We start from the raw sequence: 25,880 nt of genomic DNA, 5'->3' as shown, positions 1-25,880 counted from the left end.
TTTCCTAATAGCCACTGATTAAACAATGTGCTGAGGTGTCATTAAACAAACATTCCTTTCCTTTCCTAATAGCCACTGATTAAATGTGCCTTTGTGTCATTAAATAAACATTATTTTTACTAATATCCACTGATTAAACAATGTGCTGAGGTGTTGTTACAAAAACATTCCTTTCCTTTATTTCAGTCTGGTGATGGTGTAGTGAAGACGGTTCCCGGACCCCGGGGTTTCCCCGGTCCAGAAGGTCCAGCTGGTGTTCCGGGACGACCTGGAGAACCCGGACCTGCTGGGGAACCAGGCGTTCCGGGAATTCCTGGTGAAAGAGGAGAAAGGGTAAGAACTCTTCATTATTTATGATAACACATACCAATAACACACACATGTGTGTTATTGTTTTAAAGACACATGGCTGGCTGCTCCTAGGTGATGATCCGGTCATTATTTATGATAACACATTCAAATAACACGTGTGATATTGTTTTAAAGACACATGGCTGGCTGCTCTTAGTTGATGATCCTGTCATTATTTATGATAGCACACTAAGACACATGACTGGCTGCTCCTAGGTGATGATCCGGTCATTATTTATGATAACACACTCAAATAACACACACCTATGTTATTGTTTTAAAGAAACGTGACTGTTGAAAGAGGAGAAAGGGTAACAACTCTTCATTATTTATGATAATACACACCAATAACACACTTGTGTTATTGTTTTAAAGAAACGTGACTGGTGAAAGAGAAGAAAGGGTAAGAACTCTTTATTATTTATGATAACACACACCAATAACACACACATGTGTGTTATTGTTTTAAAGACACATGGCTGGCTGCTCCTAGGTGATGATCCGGTCATTATTTATGATAATACACACTAATAACACAAACGTTTTAAAGACACATGGCTGGCTGTTCCTAGGTAATGATGACATGGTCGCTATGGCATCCAAAGAACATCCAAAGAAAAAAAAGCACTGTCTAAATCGATAGCTATGCATAGCCGACGTTAACCTGAAACTGTTTACTCTGTGATGCAGTCGTTGACTATGAGCGCAAGGATCATAAAGTTTTAGTTGCTAAAGATAGTTGCTAAACCTGGAAAGGGGGTGGGGTGGGTGAGGATGTATTTGACCATTTGCAGATATGAATGACGGTTTTACTGTGACAAATTGAGTTTTACCGGTGACAGAATATTTTAGAGCAGTTAGTGTTTTTTAAATTTATGTAAAGAAATTCCAGGTTAATAATTATGCTCATTTGTTGTCAGATGTCCATTATTTACTACTGGTCAGTATTCTTGACCACTACCTCTTACTGACCAGAATTTGAGTTTCATATCCTAATTTTCAAGGGTGGGAATTCTCCTTGGATCAGCTGTTTTCCTCGCATTGAACATTGCGTTTCCTCCCATTTTAATCATTCTTTCCTGCAAAATGTGTCCGATGGCACAGATTTTAACAAAGGATTTCAAGAATTTCCGGGACCCTTCTAAATTTCCTTTTTTTTTTTTACAGTTCACCAATTCACACCCATGAATGTTACATGATATTCATTTTTGGTAAACTAGTTAAATGTATTATCAAATTAACTGTAACAATCAGCTTTCAAAAAAAAAGTTTGTTTTGTTTTACGACACCACTAGAGCACATTGATTTATGAATCATCGGCTATTGGATGTCAAAAGTATGGTCATTTTGACAGTCATAGAGAGAAAATCTGATACATTTTTCTATTAGTAGCAAGGGATCTTTTATATGCACCATCCCACAGACAGGATAGCACATACCACAGCCTTTGATATACCAGTCGGAGTGCACTGGTTGGGATGAGAAATAGCTCAATGTGACCACCGACGAGGATCGATCCTAGACTGACCGTGCATCAGGCATGTGATTTACCACTTGGCTACATCCCACCCCAAATTTCAGCTATCAATTCCTCAATGAAAGTTATGATAATTTAGCAAATAATACTATGTATATATTTATTTATGTTGACCTACTGCATATTTATTTTGAATAAATTTACATAATAATTTAGTTAATTTATTCTCTATTTTAGGGATTTGTTGGTGAGGCGGGACCTGTGGGTCCCCGGGGTGAAGCTGGACTTCCTGGTATCCCCGGGGCAAGGGGCCCTGCTGGGGTGAAAGGATCATTTGGAGAGAAAGGCGAAAAGGTAGGACACTGTGAACAGACTTACAACATTGTTCATTTTCGTTTTGATTTTCGTGCTTATATCCAATTAAGGTTTAAGCACGCTGTCCTGGGCACACACTTCAGCTGTCTGGGCTGTCTGTCCAGGACAGTGGGTTTAGTGGTTAGTGAGAAAGAAGAGGGCGTAGTGGCCTTACACCTACCCACTGAATGCTTAAGAACTCGCTCTGGGTTGGAGTTGGTACCGGGCTGCGAAGCCTGTACCTACCAGCCTGTAGTCCAACAATGGCTTAACCACGATGCCACTGAGGCTGGTATGTAACATTATTCATTTTTATTTTCATCTTATAATCCAATTAAGGTCCAAGCACGCTGTCCTGGGCACACACACCTCAGCTATCTTAATGTGTGTCCAGGGGCCTATTTTATGAAGCAATTTTAGCGCTAAGGTCATAAAAAGAGTAATTAAATAGTTATGCACTTAAAAGGACATTCCTGAGTTTGATGCATTGTAAGATGTTTTCGACTATTAAAATATTTCTACGATTAAACTTGCATATTAAGTATATTTTCTTGTTTAGAATATCAGTGTCTGTATATTCAACGTGTTTCTGGTCATCTTAATATTTGTAAGAAGCCCAAACTGGATTTTTTTCAAATAATTTGGTACGTATGAATTTTTTTTATTTTAGGAAATAAAATGAAATTTAACCTAGTACAAATATTCGAACGATCAGAAACATGTTTAATATACAGCCACTAATATTTTATGCAGAAAAATATATTTGATATGTAATTACAATCGTTAAGAAGTCTCTGTTAGTCGATAACATCTTAAAAATAGCAGCAAACTCAGGAATGTCCCTTTATGGTGATCTTAGTGCTAAGTGCTTAGTGTTCGTAAAATGTGGCCCTGGACGGTGGGTTTAGTGGTTAATTAGTTGTTAGTGAGAGAGAAGTTGGTATAACCAAATTACTTGCACAGGAATCTGTGTGTTAGTGATGTGCGGTTAAGCATGGAATCAGTTCGGTTTCAGTTATGGAAGAAAAACCGAAACCCGTAACCGTGGAGATAGAAAACAAAAACCTACTTTTGGTTTTCCAAATTTGCCATTTTTAGTCTAACTCGTCTGAAATGGAAAAGAAAACATTCCTAGGTGAGTCAATACCTGAATCCACTGCAATGCAAACTCGTCGCCATTTTAACTTGGCGAAAACGAGGCAGAGATCGGAAAACCCCATTTGTCTGTGAACATAATGTCTATTTTACCGCATCCATGTGATGTTTTCTTATGCGCATATATCGTCTGCAAAAGTCGTCCATGTTTATTATTTGTTGGAACCCTTGATTTGTACCCATACTTTATTATTTGTACCTGTAAGGTATTTCCAGTTGGTTTTTCAATATCAGCTATTTTTATTAATTTCCGAGAACAAAGATAGATTCACTGTTAACACTACGATCAGAAAATGTTTTCTTTGTATCAAAATGAGAATTAAGATAAATTGTTTGTTAAAGTTAATCCAGATTACAAACGAACACAATTACAATGATGTCAGCCGTTCTTATCATATTGTGACACCAAAACTGGAAACTGAAACAGAAACCAAATATCTAAACTCACATCATTACTGTGTATATGTTTGATGACATGTAATATACTTTACTTGGCAACATGATTGGGACGGTGCGGTTGCTAACGAGCTTCATGCTATCATGCCTGTCTTGGGAGAGTGGCAGTCCTCCTATAGACAGTGCAGGAAGGATGGAATAGTCTTGTGTCATGCTCGCATCAGTCATACATATTTGACCCATTCATTTATCTTGAAGAAAGATCCTCCACCTCAGTGTGAGCACTGTCAGTGTACTCTGACGGTGCGCCACATTTTGGTGGAGTGTAAGCATCTGCAAGAAACTAGAAAGGATATATTTGGTCAAAGAAATGTGATGGAATCATTTCAATTCCATCCAGAACTTTTATTGCAGTTTTTATGTGATACTGACTTTTACTCTAAATTTTAATTTGATCTATCTATGATATTTGTATTTTTGCACAGTTCTTTACACTGTGTTTTTATTTAACTGTTGAAGTTTTATATTGATGTTGATCATCACTTGATGTTTAGCATTTACCATAGTTTGACACCCAACAGCTGATGTATTTTTCGTGCTGGGGTGTCGTTAAACATTCATTCATTCATTTTTGTACAATATACTTTATACGTCACAACTCTGTTATTTTCATATTGTAAGGTGTAACCAAATTGCTTGTACAGGAATCTGTGTGTATGTTTGATGACATGTAATATATTTTGTATGTCACAACTCTGTTATTCTCAGATGTGTTTGATAACGGGTGATATATTTTCGTATCTCACAGGGAGATTCTGGATCAGGGGCGGGGCTACGAGGCGAGCCTGGACCATTTGGACCCAAGGGAGATGTTGGTCCAGTTGGACCCGCGGGGCCTCCAGGCCCCCCTGGCCCTCCCACTGTGATTGGCTCAGGCGCATCAGGTGACCTGGAAATTGGTGGAGAAAAGGGCATGAAGGTATTGTTAAAGGTTGCACATCACCACTCACTTTTACATGCAGTTCAATGAGATTATCTTTTTGGTTTCTTTCTCTTCCTTTCTTCAACTTATTTTCGTGCTTTTAGCCAATTAAGGTTCAAGCACGCTGTCCTGGGCACACACCTCGGCTATCTGGGCTGTCTGTCCAGGACAGTGGGTTGGTTGTTGGTGGTTAGTGAGAGAGAAGAGTGTGTAGTGGTATTACACTTACCCACTGAGTTGTTAAAACTCGTTTTGGGTCGGAGCCGGTACTGGGCTGCGAAACCTTGTACCTACCAACCTTATGTCCGATGGCTTAAACCCGACACCACCGAGGCCGGTACCGGGCTGTGAACCCTGTACCTACCAGCCTTATGTCCGAGGGGTTAACCACGACACCACCGAGGCCGAGGGGTTAACCACGACACCACCGAGGCCGGTACCGGGCTGTGAACCCTGTACCTACCAACCTTATGTCCGAGGGGTTAACCACGACACCACCGAGGCCGGTACTGGGCTGTGAACCCTGTACCTACCAACCTTATGTCCGAGGGGTTAACCACGACACCACCGAGGCCGGTACTGGGCTGTGAACCCTGTACCTACTAGCCTTATGTCCGAGGGGTTAACCATGACACCACCGAGGCCGGTACTGGGCTGTGAACCCTGTACCTACCAGCCTTATGTCCGAGGGGTTAACCACGACACCACCGAGGCCGGTACCGGGCTGTGAACCCTGTACCTACCAGCCTTATGTCCGAGGGGTTAACCACGACACCACCGAGGCCGGTACTGGGCTGTGAACCCTGTACCCACTAGCCTTATGTCCGAGGGGTTAACCACGACACCATCGAGGCCTTTTCAGACTAAACTCTATATCAGAAAGGCACAATATCAAAAGAAGTACTTTATGTTAGGAGTACACCAAATTGTATCTCACCAGGTCAAAATTTAAAGGCCGTGGTATGTGCTATCCTGTCTGTGGGATGGTACATATAAAAGATCACTTGCTAGTAATGGAAAAATGTAGCGGGTTTTCTTATCAAATGTTTGACATCCGGTAGCCGATGATTATGAAATCAATGTGCTCTAGTGGTGTCATTAAACAAAACAAACTTTTGTTGTTGTCATAAAAATGCTGCTTCATCTAGCCGGTAAATTCCATTTAGTTTAGTTTATACTAGTATAAATGATAACTGTACCAGTTACTATTATGCTTGATAATTACAAGTCTACTAAAATTATGATGAAAATGTTCTTTTTCCCAATTTACATTAAATGGACAGACCCTAGTTTTTAAACACGACAGCATATTTGTCACTATTAGAGCTGTTTATCATCACTGAAATCAAACATTACGTATATTTTATTGTTTAGATTATCCATTTCCGGACAACCGAAGTGTTTCTGGTCATCCTGTTGTTTCTAATATCACAAAATACATTTTTCTTATTTTTAAAAACGCATGTGTGTCTGAGAAGTAGCGGTTATTGATTCGAGTTCTTGTCTATTTTTTAAAGTATATTTTCCAGTTTTAACATCACAGACTTGTTTCACTGTGTTGTAACTTTATCCAAGTGTGTTACAGGCTTGTAGATTAACTAAACTTAAGGTCCATTTTTACGAGTTGAAACTAAGGTTTGCGCCTTTAAAGGTGAAGGGTTGTAGTATTGGTATCCATGATGTGTACGCTGATTGAAATGTTGTTAGTAGCAATTATAGTCAAATACAAATGTATGTTACTATTGCCATTTATGGAATTTGATTTGGTGGTGTACACCCTGATACAAAACATTTGTAGAAAAAGTAAAATTTTAGAGGTGCCATTTACACAGAAGTTTGCAGATTATAATTTTTTTGTTCATACTTGATGAATGTAAAAGAAATACCAGACAATCCTTATGATTAAATTTAAAACATGTCTACAAATAATAACACTCAAAATGCATATTTTATTTTGAATAGGTTTTTTTTAGTTTGCAAACAATAACTCTCAATCAGATGAAATACCAAGATAAAGTGACGTCATCAGTTATCATGTTCCCTGACAATGTTATTTTTACGATCATTGAGAAATGAATAAACTTGCATTGATACGTCTGGACCAATGGCAATGGTAATGAATGTAACGGAAATTCAATGATGACATTTTGCAGCTAATTTACCAATAGATCACAGAATATTAATTAAGCTTAGTCCTGACAACTTTTTAATTTTTATTTTATTTAATTAATTTTTTTATTACAGGGAGAGATGGGTTTACCTGGACCAAAAGGTGATCCTGGACTTAATGGACTTAACGGATTTCCTGGCGATCCGGGCCCAGTGGGGCCTGCTGGGATACCAGGTGCTCCCGGCGAGCCTGGCATTCCGGGACTTCCTGTACGTACCTTAATTGATAGTTCAAACAATTACTGGAGCAAGTAATTATTTCAAAAACATATTTTCATGAACCATGCAGACTGTTTTTGACTATTTATTTAACTTACCGTTTTCGACTATCTATTCACTTTACTGTTTTCGACTATTTATTCACCTAACTGTTTTTGACTATTTACCTTACTGTTTTCAACTATTTATTCACCTTACTGTTTTCGACTATCTATTCACCTTACTGTTTTCAACTATTTATTCACCTTACTGTTTTCAACTATTTATTCACCCTACTGTTTTTGACTATTTATTCACCTTTATGAAGATTACCATAAACCATGAATAGAGTATGTTTAAGTGATAGTTGACACAATTATTGGAGCATTTGTTAAATAAATATTTAAAAAATATATCTTTTCTAAAGTAGTTATAAACCATGCAGACTTGTTTTTCGACTATTTATTCACCTTTTTGAAGATAACCTTAAATCCCCTTAAATACAGGCCAGTCTCAATTTCTTTATTTGTCATCAAAAGCTTAGCATATAATCACAATGATGAGAACAATATTTCTCGGTGGTAAAGAGCTCGCTTGATATGCAGTCGGTCTAAGATCGATCCCCATCAGTGTGCCCATTGGCTTATTTCTTGTTCCAGCCAGTGCACCACTACTGGTATATTGAAATATGTGGTATGTGCTGTTCTGTCTGGGGTGGTGCATATAAAAGATCCCTTGCTACTAAATTAAAAATGTAGCAAGTTACCTCTCTATGACTAATATCATATAGTCGATGATTAATAACTGAATGTGCTCTAGTGGTGTCATTAAACAAAACAAACTTTTTACCTCATTAAAATTTTCTGTCAGAATTACCAAATGTTTGACACCCAATAACCGATGGTTACTAAATCAATGTGCTCTAGTGGTTTCATTAAACAAAACAAACTTTTTCCTCTTTAAGACTTTGTGTCAGAATTACCAAATGTTTGACATCCAATAACCGATGATTATTAACTCAATGTGCTCTAGTGGTGTCATTAAAACCACCTTCATTTTGTAAACATTGAAGGGAGAGAAGGGAACGTCCGGTGAACGTGGCCTGATTGGACCCCCTGGACCCCCAGGCTATACAGAAGGACCAGATGGAAGCTTCCGGACAGTAAAGGTATTCCATATCATTGATTTCAGTAAAGGTATTCCATATCATTGATTTCAGTAAAGGTATTCCATATCATTGATTTCAGTAAAGGTATGCCATATCATTGATTTCAGTAAAGGTATGCCATATCACTGATTTCAGTAAAGGTATTCCATATAATTGATTTCAGTAAAGGTATGCCATATCATTGATTTCAGTAAAGGTATGCCATATCACTGATTTCAGTAAAGGTATTCCATATCATTGATTTCAGTAAAGGTATTCCATATATCGTTGATTTCAGTAAAGGTATTACATATCATTGATTTCAGTAAAGGTATTCCATATCATTGATTTCAGTAAAGGTATTCCATATCATTGATTTCAGTAAAGGTATTCCATATCATTGGTTTCAGTAAAGATATTCCATATCATTGATTTCAGTAAAGGTATTCCATATCATTGGTTTCAGTAAAGGTATTCTATATCATTGGTTTCAGTAAAAGGTATTCCATATCATTGATGTCAGTAAAGGTATTCCATATCATTGATTTCAGTAAAGGTATTCCATATCATTGATTTCAGTGAAGGTATTCCATATCATTGATTTCAGTAAAGGTATTCCATATCATTGATTTCAGTAAAGATATTCCATATGATTTCTTTCTGTAAAGGTATTCCATATCATTGATTTCAGTAAAGGTATTCCATATCATTGATTTCAGTAAAGATATTCCATATGATTTCTTTCAGTAAAGGTATTCCATATCATTGATTTCAGTAGAGGTATTCCATATCATTGATTTCAGTAGAGGTATTCCATATCATTGATTTCAGTAAAGGTATTCCATATCATTGATTTCAGTAGAGGTATTCCATATTGATTTCAGTAAAGATATTCCATATCATTGATTTCTGTAAAGGTATTCCATATCATTGATTTCAGTAAAGGTATTCCATATCATTGATTTCAGTAAAGATATTCCATATGATTTCTTTCAGTAAAGGTATTCCATATCATTGATTTCAGTAGAGGTATTCCATATCATTGATTTCAGTAGAGGTATTCCATATCATTGATTTCAGTAAAGGTATTCCATATCATTGATTTCAGTAGAGGTATTCCATATTGATTTCAGTAAAGATATTCCATATCATTGATTTCAGTAAAGGTATTCCATATCATTGATTTCAGTAAAGGTATTCTATATCATTGATTTCAGTAAAGGTATTCCATATCATTGGTTTCAGTAAAGGTATTCCATATATCATTGATTTCAGTAAAGGTATTCCATATCATTGATTTCAGTAAAGGTATTCCATATAATTGATTTTAGTAAAGATATTCCATGTCATTGATTTCAGTAAAGGTATTCCATATCATTGATTTTGTTTGAAAACTTGTCCTTTTTTGTTCCTACATCATCCATATTTTTACTTTCAAGTGTTATTTGTGTGCTGTACTTTTGTATCTTATATCTGCTCATTGATTCATCCATTCATCTGTTCATCCATCCATCCATCCCTTCATACTTCCACCCATCCATCCATCCATCCATCCATCCATCCACATTCATCAATCCCAATTTTCTTCTACATCTTTTCCTCCTTCCCTCATCCCTCATTTGTGCATTCTTCTTTCCATCCTTCTGTTCATATGCCAGTTTATTTGTCCATCCATCCATCCATCCATCCATCCATCCATCCATCCATCCATCCATCCATCCATCCATCCATCCATCCATCCATCCCATCCATCCATCCCTTCATCCTTCCAGTCCTCACTCGATCCATCCATCCATCCCTTCTTCCCTTCATCCTTCCAGTCCTCTCTTGATCTATCCATCCATCCTTTCATCTCTTCATCCTTCCAGTCTTCTCTCGATCCATTCATCCATCCCTTCATCTCTTCATCCTTCCAGTCCTCTCTCGATCCATCCATCCATCCCTTCATCCCTTCATTCCTTCATCCTTCCAGTCCTCTCTCGATCCATCCATCCATCCCTTCATCCCTTCATCCATCCATCCATCTATCCATCCATCCATCCATCCATCCATCCATCCATTTCACATTCTTCTGTCCATGTCCTCTCTGTATCCCTTCCTCCGTTCATGTATGTATCTAATTTAAACTGTTGTAGTCGATGAATTAACTGCTGTTCGTGTTTTCAGGGTGAAAAGGGTGACCCAGGACCAGTGGGACCGAAGGGTGACCGGGGACCACGGGGACTGACTGGTTTGCGAGGATTTCCAGGTGCACCTGGAGAAATGGGCATGCCAGGTTTCATTGTAAGTGGCACTACGACTGCTATATCAAAGGCTGTGGTATGTGCCATCCTGTCTAAGGGATGGTGCATGTATAAAAAAATCTCTTGCTACTAATGGAAAAATATAGCAAGTTTCCTCTAGAAGACTGTATGTCAAAATTACCAAATGTTTGACACCCAACAGCCGATGATTAATAAATCAATGTGCTCTAGTGGTGTCATTAAACAAAACTAACTTTTTTCATTCTTTTTTTCATTGTAAGTGGTTGCAGGCGGGACGTAGCCCAGTGATAAAGTGCTCGCTTGATGCGCGGTTGGTTTGGGATCGATCCCCGTCAGTGGGCCCATTGGGCTATTTCTCACTCTAGCCAGTGCACCACAACTGGTATATCAAAGGCCGTGACATGTGCTATCATGTCTGTGGGATGGTACATATAAAAGATCCCTTGCTACTAATGGAAAAATGTAGCGGGTTTCCTTTCTAAAACTATATGTCAAAATTACCAAATGTTCGACATCCAGTAGCCGATGATTAATAAATCAATGTCTATGTCGTTAAACAAAACTAACTTTTTTTCATTTTTTGTTTATTGTAACTTGTTGCACATGTATACTGAACACAGAAAGAAATGAGAAATATAATTTTTCTCACCTGTAACATTATATTTTGTTTCAAAGAAGGGATTAACTCATACTCTGATTGAGAAGAACTGTAGGTTAATATACCATTTATAATTTAGCAAAAATGAGAATTCATAATCAAATACACGTGTTCTAATTACAAACTAACTATAAGCTAGATTGGCATTTCTTTTGGTCTCCAGTATCAGTTCTTCACTCTTTTATCATTTTATTGCTTTTCAATCTATTTTCGTGCTTATATCCAATTAAGTTTATTTTTGTATTTGTGTAAAAGTAATTAAGAGAAAAATATTAGACTAACCCAGAATTAATTTAACCATTCTTTGAACAACTGGGCCCTGAATTCAACAATTACCATTTCCCATAGCATGTGTTTTATTGTTGAGTTTCTTTAATTCATTCCTCCAAAAACTGTTTCAATGCTTTTATTTCTAAATACTGGCACTGAAGTACAGGTAGTTTAAACGAGTTCAACAGTTTATCCAGAATTCCATGATTTCCCAGAATTCCACGATTTCAATTTACCCAGAATTCCATGATTTCCTAGAATTCCATGATTTCAGTTTACCCAGAATTCTATGATTTCCCAGAATTTCATGATTTCAATTTACTAAAAATTCCATGATTTCCCAGAATTCCATGATTTCAATTTACTTAGATTTCCCAGAATTCCATGATTTCAGTTTACCCAGAATTCCACGATTTCCCAGAATTCCATGATTTCAGTTTACCCAGAATTCCACGATTTCAATTTACCCAGAATTCCATGATTTCAATTTACCCAGAATTCTATGACTAATTTCAGGGCCGACCTGGAATCCGAGGACGTAAGGGCGAGCGTGGTTTTGGTCAGAAGGGCAATAAAGGTGATTCTGGACCCCCGGGCAAACCCGGGTTCGGTCTACCGCAAGGCAGTGGAGTGTTCATCCCAGGACCGAAGGGAGATAAGGCAAGAAAATCGATAATATTTAGGTTTACCTTTAGACTACTGGATTAATTTTGGACAAAAACCATGTTTAGTGGATACAAGTTTATAATATTTACATGTTTTGTACATACATAAAATAAAGTTCATATATGAATCGTTAAGTATTATTTTCATGGGTTTTGTAATTTTTATGATGTTTTAGATCAGTTAATGATGATTAAAATTAGGCAAATTTTTTGAAAAAGTCGTGTTTACTTACAGGCATTTGTGGCCAGCTATCCAGTATTTATGTCCATTATTCCCAATAACTGTGGTTTTATGACCTGAATTTTCAAAAATGAACTACAATTTATATCCCAATATTTGGTGATTTTCGTTGTTGGTAAATAGATAAAATTTATTATCAAATTAGCTGTCACAATCGGCTATCAATTCCTAAAAATGACTGACGTGCCGCCATTGTTGTCAAGCGAAAATACTTGCCGAAAACCTCAAAATTCTCCATTTTTACCATGGAGTTACCATGCTGTAAAATAAACTGTTTCCTGTTAAGAGAAAACGTTTTTGGTGAGTGTCATGTACAAAAGAGCGGGAAATATGAATTGGGGAATGTACTGTATGTCGACTGGCGTGACGTGCTACGCCATTCATACAGTGTGTAAAACGGTTTTGGTGTTTATCATCACATGAACGTCAAAAATATAACATTCAATTGTTAATTAATCTTGTTATATTTTACAGGGTGGATATGGAAACAAGGGTGACCGTGGGTTACCGGGATCATGTCAATCGGGCCCCTGTGTTGGAGATGAAGGTGGACTGGTTATAGGTAAGATGATTATATCAAACTGATGATGATGATGATAATGTGTTGGAGTTGACAGTGGACTGGTTCTAGCTAAGATGATTATATCAAACTGATGATGATAATGTGTTGGAGTTGACAGTGGACTGGTTCTAGCTAAGATGATTATATCAAACTGATGATGATAGTGATCTGTGATGGAGTTGACAGTGGACTGGTTCTAGGTAAGATGATTATATCAAACTGATGATGATGATGATAATGTGTCGGAGTTGACAGTGGGCTGGTTCTAGCTAAGATGATTATATCAAACTGATGATGATAATGTGTTGGAGTTAACAGTGGACTGGTTCTAGGTAAGATGATTATATCAAACTGTTTATGGTGATAGTGATCCGTGTTGGAGATGAAGATGGACTGGTCATAGGTAAGATGATTATATCAAACTGTTTATGGTGATAGTGATCCGTGTTGGAGTTGACAGTGGACTGGTTCTAGGTAAGATGATTATATCAAACTGTTTATGGTGATAGTGATCCGTGTTGGAGTTGACAGTGGACTGGTTCTAGGTAAGATGATTATATCAAACTGTTTATGGTGATAGTGATCCGTGTTGGAGATGACAGTGGACTGGTTCTAGGTAAGATGATTATATCAAACTGTTTATGGTGATAGTGATCCGTGTTGGAGATGACAGGTGGACTGGTTCTAGGTAAGATGATTATATCAAACTGTTTATGGTGATAGTGATCCGTGTTGGAGATGACAGTGGACTGGTTCTAGGTAAGATGATTATATCAAACTGTTTATGGTGATAGTGATCCGTGTTGGAGATGAAGATGGACTGGTCATAGGTAAGATGATTATATCAAACTGTTTATGGTGATAGTGATCCGTGTTGGAGATGACAGTGGAGGTAAGATGGTTATATCAAACTGTTTATGGTAAGATGACTATATCAAACAAACTGTTTATGGTGATAGTGATCCAAACTGTTGGAGTGATGACAGTGGACTGGTGATCTAGGTAAGATGATTATATCAAACTGTTTATGGTGATAGTGATCCGTGTTGGAGATGATGGACTGGTGGTACTGGTTCTAGGTGGACTGGTCATAGGTAAGATGATTATATCAAACTGTTTATGGTGATAGTGATCCGTGTTGGAGTTGACAGTGGACTGGTTCTAGGTAAGATGATTATATCAAACTGTTTATGGTGATAGTGATCCGTGTTGGACATGACAGTGGACTGGTTCTATGATTATGTTGGACTGACAGTGGTGATAGTGATCCGTGTTGGAGTTGACAGTGGACTGGTTCTAGGTAAGATGATTATATCAAACTGTTTATGGTGATAGTGATCCGTGTTGGACATGACAGTGGACTGGTTCTAGGTAAGATGATTATATCAAACTGTTTATGGTGATAGTGATCCGTGTTGGATAGTGATCCGTGTTGGATGACAGTGGACTGGTAAGATGATTATATCAAACTGTTTATGGTGATAGGTAATGATGGACTGGTTCTAGGTATGATATATCAAACTGTTTATGGTGATAGTGATCCGTGTTGGAGATGAAGATGACAGTCTGTGGTGATGGTGTGTTGGAGTTGACATACTGGTTCTATAAGATCCTGTTTATGGTGATAGTGATCCGTGTTGGACATGACAGTGGACTGGTTCTAGGTAAGATGATTATATCAAACTGTTTATGGTGATAGTGATCTGTGTTGGAGTTGACAGTGGACTGGTTCTAGGTAAGATGATTATATCAAACTAAGATCCGTGTTGGATGTCTGGTTCTAGGTAAGATTATATCAAACTGTTTATGGTGATAGTGATCCGTGTTGGAGTTGACAGTGGACTGGTTCTAGGTAAGATGATTATATCAAACTGTTTATGGTGATAGTGATCCGTGTTGGACATGACAGTGGACTGGTTCTAGGTAAGATGATAATCAAACTAATAGTCCATGTTGGAAATGACAGTCTCTTATAAGTGCAACTAATGTGTTTTAGGGTTTCCTCTCTAAGACTGTAAAAATTACGAATCCAATAGCCGATGATAAATAAATCAGTTTGTTCTTGTGGTGTCATTAAACGAAATAAACAATTTTTTTTGTTTTTTCATTTCGTAAAATCAGTATGACGCACAAGCTCAAGTCACTATCTCTGTGTCTACCACCTAGTATCTGTAGTTTAAAGGTTCCGATGTGATGTGGAATGACTATTTCTGTCTTCTTGTCTTTCAGCAGAGAAAGGCATGAAGGGTGATCGTGGGTTTCCGGGTCGTGACGGACAGGACGGACGACCAGGCCAACCGGTAAGTTCATCGCTTGGGTCCAATTCATCATACAGAGGTTGATTTATTTATTCAGGGCAAGACGTAGCCCAGTGGTAAAGTGCCCGCTTGATGCATGGTCAGTTTGGGATCAATCCCTATCAGTGGGCTCATTGGACTATTACTCACTCCAGCCATTGCATCATGACTGGTATGTTTTATCCTGTTTATGGGATGGTGCATATAAAAGATCCTTTGCTATTAATGGACAAATGTAGCCTCTCTAAGACTACATGTATATGTCGCACTTATCGAATGTTTGACATCCAATATATAGCTGATGATTAATAAATCAATGTGCTCTAGTGGTGTCATTTAAACAAAACTTATTTTCATTGTTGTGTCCAATTAATCCTAGAAATATTTATTTATTTATTTATTAATTTATTTCAACTTATTTTCATGCTTATATCCATTTAAGGGTCATTACCACTGTCCTGGGCACCAGTGGCATTGGGAGTGGGGGACCATGCCTCCCCCAATCAAACTTTTACACACACCCCAATATAAAATCCTGGCCAGTCCTGGGCACACACCTCTGCTATCTGGGCTGTCTGTTGGTTAGTTGTTAGTTGCTAGTGAGAGAGAAGAGGGTGTAGTGGTCTTACCCCTACCGGGCTGCGAACCCTGTACCTACCAGCCTTATGTCCGGTGGCTTAACCATGACACCACTGAGGCTTGATGAGATGTGATTTTTTGGCTTTTTATTACATTGTTTTTGTTGGGTTTTTTTGTTTTATTTAAACATAAAATATGTGATATAATTTTTCATCTTGTATCCATTTAATTATAGAGATGTGATCTTTGTGCTTTTCTATTTGATTTTTTAAGCGGTTGTTTTATTTCTTCCTAAAATAGTTGTACATAGATGTAATTTCATCTTGTATGCAATTAATTTTAGAGATGTTTGTGGGGTTTATTAAAAAAAAATCTTTCTTTTTTTCTTTGTAAGATACTTGTACAGAGATGTGAATTTTTAAACAAGATATTCTTTTATAGCCAAATCAGCTGCATTAAACCGGTGTTTGAAATAAGCACTTGTCCGTTTGTCCCGATAAGTGAAAATCAGCTCAGAAAAGCAAAATGTACCTCTATGGTTGTCCAGTTTCCTTTTGAGCAATCAATAAAACAAACCATTTATTTGAACAGGTGAAAATGTCAGCAGACAAGTAGATTTCCAGATGTACTTGACCAGTGGACTAGTGAACATTTCTGCTTATTACTATCACTGTAAAATACCTCTATAATTAAATCTTAGCCATTTGTTTCTGTTTTCGTTTTTAACAGGGCCCAGAAGGACCCCTTGGAAAGACTGGCCCCATGGGTCCAGCAGGACCTCCAGGAATCCCTGGTGGGATTCTGAGTGGGGAATCCGGGATCCTCCGCACCATTCCAGGCCCTCCTGGTCCCCCTGGACTGCAGGGAGAGAGGGTGAGTAGAGTTTTCCATAGCTTGTTGTAGCATGGTGCAGCACCATGCCTCTATAGTCGTGCGCCATCTTTTTTCTTCTTTAATTTTTTTTTTTTCCACCCCACTGCCCCTATTCCTTTTATTCCTTTGATTTCCATCTCATTTCTGCCCCGATCTGTCAACTTCTCCTATCTTTCAATTTCTTTCGATGTCCACCTCCAAATCCCAGTCCTTGTCTCTCCAACTGCTTGTCTCTTGTGGCTATCTGTGCCACACACCTGTCGTTCCCCATCAGCGTTTAGCTGTGGGCTTAGTCTGATCACTTATGGAGAGAGTTCAGTAGTTACTTCTGGCATTGTTAAGGGGCACTTGTAACCACCTACTTGCACCATCTTGCCTTAATCGGTGGGTGGGATTTAAACTCTTGTCAGTTGAGTGTTCGCAGGATCGAACCACCTCAGTTGATCCATTCAATTGATTCCATTTTTTTCACGTTCACCCATTGCACTATGACTGGTATATCAAAGGCTGTGGTATGTGCTGTCCTGTTTGTGGGATGGTGCACATAAAAGATCCCTTGCTACTAAAATGTAGCGGGTTTCCTCTCTAAGACTATCTATAAAATTTTCCAAACATTTGACATCCAATAGCCGATGATTAATAAATCAACATTCTCTAGTGATAACATTAAACAAAACAAACTTTAACTTTTTTAAAGCCTTTATTGGATATGAAATAGCCAATGATTAATTAATTAATGTGCTCCAGTGGTGTCGTTAAACAAAACCAACTACTTCTTCTATATGAAATAGCCAATGATTAATTAATTAATGTGCTCCAGTGGTGTCGTCAAACAAAACCAACTTCTTCTATATGAAATAGCCAATGATTGATTAATTAATGTGCTCCATTGGTGTTGTTAAACAAAACCAACTTCTTTTTCTGATTGGATATGGAAACATACATAATACCATCTCCTGGTATTTGACTACATGCAATTTATCAAAACATTTAAAAACAAAAATAGTTTATTGCCCTCCAAAATGTGTTACGGTAATGTCAGGGAAACTTTTTATTATTTGTCAGGGACCTAATTCACTGATCTCTTGCAACTTTGCGATATCACAGTGCAATGCTAACAGACTTGTAAAGAGGATGCTTTGTTGTCTAGCAGAGCCTAAGAGACCTTTGTGAATTAGGCCCCTGGGCCCTGTTCTAAGACTACATATAATATTTTGCCTTTCAAGAAGCGATCTTAGCACTAAGATCACCTTAGTACATAAGGTAGCTATGCACTTAAGGTGATCTTAGGGCTAAGATCGCTTTGTGGAACGGGGCCCTGGTTGTAATTTTCTTTATTGTAAAGTTAACTTTCAAACAAACATTCCTTTCTTTTCAGGGACTCCGCGGTCCTCCAGGGGTCAGCATTGAAGGACCATCCGGTCGCCAGGGACGACCGGGGCCAATTGGACCCCCAGGACCTCCAGGACATGGATTGCGGGGCCCACGGGGCCCCCCTGGCCTCCCAGGGGATGCCTCGTTCTCTGGGCGTGGGCCACCAGGACCCCCCGGCCCACCAGGCCTGCCCAGCTCCACATCGGGCATCACACTCGGGAGTTCATCGGGGGTAAGTGATCACTGGAGAATACTTTATCAGTGTTTCTGCCAGAAAGACATTTTTGGGTATGGCACTATGGAATTGAATGCAACTACAGTCAACAGAGAGTATGGGTGGCCTCCCTGAGAAAGAAAATGGGTTACATTTAGGGTTACGGTTAAGAAAATCATACAGTAATGATAAAGAGTCATTAATTCTGTAAAAATGTTAACTTGAAAAAAAAAAAAAAAATTGGGGTATGGCGCCATATCTGTTTTACCCTCTGGTTGAAACCCTGTTTATGATTTGTCTGGTGAAACATTCTAAAAATATTCATCGGGGTAAGTGGCGGGACGTCGTAACCCAGTGGTAAAGTGCTCACTTGATGCGCCGTCTGTTTAGGATTGACCGGCCTCAGTGGCATCGTGGTAGGCCATCAGTCTACAGGCTGGTAGGTACTGGGTTCGTATCCCAGTCGAGGCATGGGATTTTTAATCCAGATACCGACTCCAAACCCTGAGTGAGTGCTCCGCAAGGCTCAATGGGTAGGTGTAAACCACTTGCACCGACCAGTGATCCATAACTGGTTCTACAAAGGCCATGGTTTGTGCTATCCTGCCTGTGGGAAGCGCAAATAAAAGATCCCTTGCTGCTAATCGGAAGAGTAGCCCATGTAGTGGGAACAGCGGGTTTCCTCTCAAAATCTGTGTGGTCCTTAACCGTATGTCTGATACCATATAACCGTAAAATAATGTGTTGAGTGAGTCGTTAAATAAAACATTTCTTTCTTTCTTTCTTTCTGTTTAGGATTGATTCCCATAAGTGGGCTGTTTCTTGTTCCAGCCAGTGCAGGGGTGGGATGTAGCCCAGTGGTAAAGTGCTTGCTTCATTCTTTCATTCATTCATTCTATTCTATTCTTTACCTTACAGGCAGCCATCACGTACCGCAGCATGGACGAGCTGTTGGCCGTTTCCTACAGTCTGCCGGTCGGGACGCTCGCCTACATCGTGGACCAGGAGTTTGTTTATCTGCGAGTCAATGAAGGGTGGAGGTTCATCATGGTATACGATCAATTACATATCATTTCAAGTTACTTTTTGTACTTGCATCCATAAGCGTACGAGACAGGGGCAGGGGGTGGGCAACTAACCCTGTAGTGCTGGAGCAAAAGCTCAAATTCGAGCAAAAGTGATACAGATATTTGGACAAAATGTGCTAACCTGAGACCTTTTTACAGTGTTCGAGATTAACGGTATCCAGATATTCCGGGGATACCAGAATTTAATTTTGGATACCAGACTTCAATAACCCAGTATATCCCACTGGGATACCATATAATGTTGTTTGTTTGGTTTTTTAATCCTGTGTTTTTATTTTTCGCCGAAACTATGAAAGTTATCATTTAAGTAACTTGTCCAAGTTTGTTACAATATTATTTATGAATTTCATGTAAGTTCGATACTAAATTGTTAGGTAGGATACCAGATTTTGAAATGTTAGTATCCAACTGGGACACTGCCCCAAATTGTTAATCTCGAACACTGTTTTACCATGTATTTCCATCGTTCTACACTCAAAATTAATTGTAATCCATGTACATATGTGTACTGATTGTCAATTCAATTTATTTTTCTACGTACACCATGTACCTCCATAAGCGTACGAAATGGGGGGGGGGGGGGTGGATGGAGCAAAACCTCAAATTCAGGCAAAAATGATACAGATATTTGGCCAAAATGTGCTAACCTGAGACCTTTTTACCATGTATGTCCATCGTTCTACACTCAAAATTAATTGTAATTCATGTATATATATGTAGTGATTCATTTGCAACCCTATATAGCTGTTTGGTAGTAATGGTAATATGAATAAATGTTGTTATCCAGATTCGGGCATTTTCGTTTAATTCGAGCAGAAGCAAGCCTGTATGCCTATGATTACGTCTGATTAAGGTTTAAGCACACTTTCTTGGGCATACCCTTCAGCTTTTGTCTGTTTGCATCAAAGGGGAACTGATGAATTAGCATGTAACTCTTAACGAATAGGTTTAACATTCATATCAAAATATATTATTATGTTTTAAAGCAGTACTAACTCCGTGTAATTAAAAAAATGTTTCTTTATATCAAATTGCATAGGTTAAATCTCCTTTTATACATGGGTGAAAGCAGCTGTTAGAATAGCCAAGGTGATGCTCTAGTGGTGTTGTTAAACAAAACAAACTTTAACTTTAACCTTCTGACTATTGGATTAATGGTTTTACAAGAATTTTTTTTTTTAAACAAGTTTATAAGTTTATATTGTACTCATACTTACAACTTTTCTAAATGCATAAAAACATTTTCCTTTGGTTTATCATATTTCTATAATATTATTTGTCTACATGCCGATTCCACATTTCTTGTTATGAACAAATACATTTTTAAAAGAAGAAGAACTTTTAGTTTTCTTATTAATAAGTATGTTTGAAATTTAATTATAAGGATTGTCTGTTATTTGTTTTACGTTCATTTGGGTATAAATAAAAACCAATTATCTTCAAACTTATGTGTGAATGGCTATGCTGATTAACAGTTCGCGGATGCTGGGGGGCATAGCCAGAGAGGAAAAAACCGCTGAGGCAAACTCAGACCTGTGAAATAAATATCAGCGTCATGGGAAAAATAAAATAAATGTGAGGGAATTGCAGACGAGGCAAGCTCCTCGTCTGCCTCATGCTGGCTACGCCGTTGAGGTTATAATTATTTTATTTCATGCCCTGATGAACTTAAAAGAAATAACAGACAGCCGACAGAAAAGAAAATCCCAGACGGAACTTTCAGAGATCTCATTTTGTTTTTCCAGCCAGTGCACCACAACTGGTGTAACAAAGGCTGTGGTATGTACTATACTGTCTGTGGGATGGTGCATTTAAAAGATCCCTTGCTGCTAATCGAAAAGAGTAGCTCATGAAGTGGCGACAGCGGGTTTCCTCCCTCAATATCTGTGTGGTCCATAACCATATGTCCCACCCCATATAACCGTAAATAAAATGTGTTGAGTGCGTCGTTAAATAAAACATTTCTACATTTCTACATTTCATTGTGTTTTATTTCAGCTTGGTCAGCTTATTCCACTGCCCAGCCCGACACCACCCGTAAGTAATGCTGTACACACTTGTGTCATGCAGTTAGGCTATACAAGTTGTATCATTTAGCAAACACTATAATATATAGACGATTTGACACAAGTGGGGTTTTTTAATATGGAAAATATCAACAGAGTCTTTGTTAACCGGTATTTATCGAGGCTCTACCGAGACAAATACCGATTAACTAGACGAGGTTGATATTTTACATATTAAAAAACATGAGTAGCGAATTTTATTTATCCTATAACACTTCTAAAATAACATTTTAATTTGATATTTAGTAAATCAAAGTTCTGAAGTCGTCTCACTGATAATATGATGTCATCGCGATTAGCACAAATATAGTTGTCACATACTGCAAGTAAATCTCATCAAAACGTTACACTCAGGGGTAGCCAAGTCTGGTTGGCTGTAAAAAGATTACCCATCGAGAGCAAAACATTATTATCTCGCCTTCATGTAAAATTCTTTAATCTCATTGGTTGTTTGCCGTTGGACAAATCCCTTATCCCCCTGTGGGCGGAGCCAAATTCTCTTATACCCCGTCTGTAATTTCCAACAGTTTCCAGCCGCCCCAGTTAATGCTAAAGCAATAATTAGATTATAAATAACATTGATAATCAATCAAGTATACATAATTAATTTTATTTTTACTATAAAATACACTATTTCAATACTTTTAAAAGCTGCAATGTTGAACTCGGCCACCTAATTACGGTCGTGGTGTTATTGTATTAATGCGCGATTAGCAACAGTTGTTTTTTGTTTTTGTTTTTTTAATATATTTTTTTTTTTACTACATACATTTCTGATATAAAAAAAAGTGTTTTTTATTTTTTTTTATTAATATCTGTTTCAGACAATTTCGTATTAAAACATTTGAAGTTAAAAACTCGTTTATCGATGGAACTATTTTTCGTCACTGGCAAGTGGTTTCGTTCACCTCCGCGTGGTACGGCTCCGTTAATAAATTGTTAACAATTATTGTCTGGCGTTATTTTGATTATTTGGCTATATGGTTTAACATGTTGGCAAGATAAATTCATTGTAGAAGCATCTCTCGGGGTATATGGCTTTTTATGTACCCTCTGTGTGTTCTTTTACCCCCTCGCCTTCGGCTCGGGGTAAAAGAACACACAGAGGGTACATAAAAAGCCATATACCCCTCGTGATGCTTCTACAACTTATATTAACCAGGTTAATAATGGTAAATATCAAATGGGTTTATGACATGGCTATTATGGGTAGGTTATAGGATAAATATCTATTATTGTTATGATGTTGTTATTTATACATGTATGCCTTTAAATCTTAACATTTTAGGGATTTACGTTCTTCTGGGACATATATTTTAATGACATGTTCTTTTTAACAGTAAACTTGTATGAATTATAAAGAATATAAGATTTTAGGGATGGTGGGGGTAAATATGGGTTAGAATTGTGTCATCGAAAAGTTAAAATGTTATTGTTGTATGTGTTTAATGTATATTTTGAAAATCTGTTTTCTAAATTGAAAAGATTTTTTTTAGCTTTTGTTATATGTATTTTATTTCAGTTGTATTCAATTTCTTTCTTTCGTATATGTATTGGTTTTCATCCATCTGTCCGTCCATCCATCCATCCATCCATCCATCCATCCATCCATCCATCCGTTCGTTCGTCGTCCGTCCGTCCGTCCGTCCATCCGTCCGTCCATCCATCCATCCATCCATCCATCTTTTTGTTCTTCCATCCATCATTCCTTTCTTTCATCTATCCAATCCAATCATATCACTTTGTAATATTTATTTTTGTTCTTCTGTAGCATTATTATTTAGTTTTTCTTCAGTTATAATCTTTTTTTCGCATTTTGAATCACTATAGATATGTTTGACATTCAGTTCATTATTGTGCTTAAATTCAGTCCTTGCATTTAATGCAGTTAATAGGCTCGGTCATCCGAGACTGTTGTCAAAACAAAGAGTCTGAAAATATACAATACAAAAACATGTCAGCGGTCTCAGTCGATTCGAATCTCAGCGAGGGAAAAAGGATCTGTGTCATCAAGGCTATAACTAATAACATACAAATAAAAAACAGTTCTGGAGACATGCAGTACAAAAGCATGTAATCATTCTCAATCATTTCATTTCAACTTGGGCCGGAACGTATTCCAGTGGTAAAGCGCTCGCTTGATGCGTGGTCTGTCAAGGATCGATCCCTGTTGGTGGCCCATTGAGCTATCTCTCGTTCCAGCCAGTGCACCATGACTGGTATATCAAAGGCTGTGGTATCCTGTCGGTGGGATATAGTGCATATGGAAGATCCCTTTCTACTAATGGAAAAATGTAGCCGGTTTCCGCTCTATGACTGTGTCAAAATGACCATATGTGTGACATCCAATAGTCAATGATTAATAAATCAATGTGCTCTAGTGGTGTTGTTAAAAAAACCCAAACAAACTTATTTCTCACTCCAGGCAGTGCACCACGACTGGTATATCCAAGGCTGTGGTATATGCTATCCTGTCTGTGGGATGTGGTTTATATAAAATACCCCTTGCTACTAATGAAAAAATGTAGCCGGTTCCCCCTCTGAGACTACATGTATGTCAGAATGACCAAAATGTTTGTCATTCAATAGCCGATGATTAATAAATCAATGTGCTCTAGGGGTGTCATTAAACAAAACCAACTTTAACTTTTATCTGTCACAAATGGCATGCCCTTTTCAGGGTTTGATCCATGTGCCTTTTTGCTGTCCGTTCCGTCTGTAAATATCTATCTTGTGCACAATATCTGACATCACAAATTGCTTCACACAAGAAAGTCTACTACACCAGCCAAAACGATTTACATGGGTACGGGTGCGGGTACTCTTTTAACGTGCCCCTATCCACTTATGGTTCAGGCATGCCCATCCCGGGTTTGGCCTCTGACATCGCCAGTGACCAACTCCAGGGCGGGAGGGAGATTACATGCTTTATTTATTGTTCAGGGCTTCTAGATTGTTTATAAAAATCCGCTAGCCATGCATGGGATCAGTGATTAAATTTTTTTACTAGCCATGATTGAAAATTCAATAGCTGTACTTTTAAGTAAATACAATTTTACTCATAGTAATAATCAGATATGTCACCTAAAGAGGAAGATAGAGCTTTAAAAACTCTTAGATTTGTGGGTGGAGGTGAGGAGGAAGGATATTCATATTTAAAAAATAAGACTTAAATGCAGCATTTGACCAATTTTTGTTTTCACTAGCCATTGGGCATGGCTAAAGTAGTTATTTACTAGCCCAACATTGAATATCACTAGCCATGGGAGTGGGCCGCTACCATAATCTAGAAGCCCTGTCTGGCATGGCAATAGTAGTTATTTACTAGCCCAACATTGAATATCACTAGCCATGGGAGTGGGGCTACCATAATCTAGAAGCCCTGTCTGGCATGGCAATAGTAGTTATTTACTATCCCAACACTGAATATCACTAGCCATGGGAGTGGGCCGCTACCATAATCTAGAAGCCCTGTCTGGCATGGCAATAGTAGATATTTACTAGCCTAACACTGAATATCACTAGCCATGGGAGTGGGCCGCTACCATAATCTAGAAGCCCTGTCTGGCATGGCAATAGTAGATATTTACTAGCCTAACACTGAATATCACTAGCCATGGGAGTGGGCCGCTACCATAATCTAGAAGCCCTGTCTGGCATGGCAATAGTAGATATTTACTAGCCCAACACTGAATATCACTAGCCATGGGAGTTGGGCTACCATAATCTAGAAGCCCTGTCTGGCATGGCAATAGTAGTTATTTACTAGCCCAACACTGAATATCACTAGCCATGGGAGTGGGCCGCTACCATAATCTAGAAGCCCTGTCTGGCATGGCAATAGTAGATATTTACTAGCCCAACACTGAATATCACTAGCCATGGGAGTGGGCCGCTACCATAATCTAGAAGCCCTGTTGATGCAATGTTTTATATGTATATATAGTGTTCTCAGACTCTTGTTTTGAAAGGCCTGGATGACCGAGACTATTCAGTTTAGTCTCCTTCACTAGTGGATGTATTACCTGCTCGGCTGATTATCATAGTACGATGTATACATGTACATGTAGGTAGTAGCAGTTCCCAGTATTCACACTAAAATAGAACACAAAATTTAAATTAAAATGGAGAGAAAATTGATTAAAAAAAAACAATAGTGTAAAAAAAAAAAAAAAAAATTTGATTTATGTATGGTGTGTGTGTACAGGGTATATATATATATATATATATATATATATATATATATATATATATATATATATATATATATGTATATAAAATATATAAAATTCTGATGCATATACAGTTACAAGTGTATGTTCATACACCAAACAAAAATCAGTTATACTTTCATTGTATCAGTTACTACAATCCACACATACATATATACATACATACATACATACATACATACACACACACACACACACACACACACACACACATACACACACACACTAAAGAATTTGTCTCCCACAGCAATGTTTAAAAGAATGGCCA

The 25,880-nt window shown here is 37.9% G+C and overlaps 1 protein-coding gene across 3 annotated transcripts in view; it reads left to right on the top strand.

Moving 5' to 3' along the window:
• LOC121387333 (collagen alpha-1(I) chain-like) overlaps positions 1 to 25,880 on the top strand; it is a 199,799-nt gene that overhangs the window by 154,014 nt on the left and 19,905 nt on the right. For all 3 annotated transcript variants that reach the window (XM_041518378.1, XM_041518377.1, XM_041518376.1), the window contains exons 12-24: positions 187 to 333; positions 2,066 to 2,182; positions 4,542 to 4,712; positions 6,960 to 7,094; positions 8,155 to 8,250; positions 10,396 to 10,512; positions 11,938 to 12,081; positions 12,802 to 12,889; positions 15,119 to 15,189; positions 16,495 to 16,638; positions 18,017 to 18,244; positions 19,145 to 19,276; positions 21,313 to 21,351. In XM_041518378.1, coding sequence (XP_041374312.1) covers positions 187 to 333; positions 2,066 to 2,182; positions 4,542 to 4,712; positions 6,960 to 7,094; positions 8,155 to 8,250; positions 10,396 to 10,512; positions 11,938 to 12,081; positions 12,802 to 12,889; positions 15,119 to 15,189; positions 16,495 to 16,638; positions 18,017 to 18,244; positions 19,145 to 19,276; positions 21,313 to 21,351 — 1,629 coding nt within the window. The remainder of the gene's footprint in view (positions 1 to 186; positions 334 to 2,065; positions 2,183 to 4,541; positions 4,713 to 6,959; positions 7,095 to 8,154; positions 8,251 to 10,395; positions 10,513 to 11,937; positions 12,082 to 12,801; positions 12,890 to 15,118; positions 15,190 to 16,494; positions 16,639 to 18,016; positions 18,245 to 19,144; positions 19,277 to 21,312; positions 21,352 to 25,880) is intronic.

Source organism: Gigantopelta aegis, chromosome 13, assembly GCF_016097555.1.
Source record: "Gigantopelta aegis isolate Gae_Host chromosome 13, Gae_host_genome, whole genome shotgun sequence".
NCBI lineage: Eukaryota > Metazoa > Mollusca > Gastropoda > Neomphalida > Peltospiridae > Gigantopelta > Gigantopelta aegis.
Note: the sequence above shows the minus strand (reverse complement) of the source record. Positions and strands in the feature narration are given on the sequence as shown.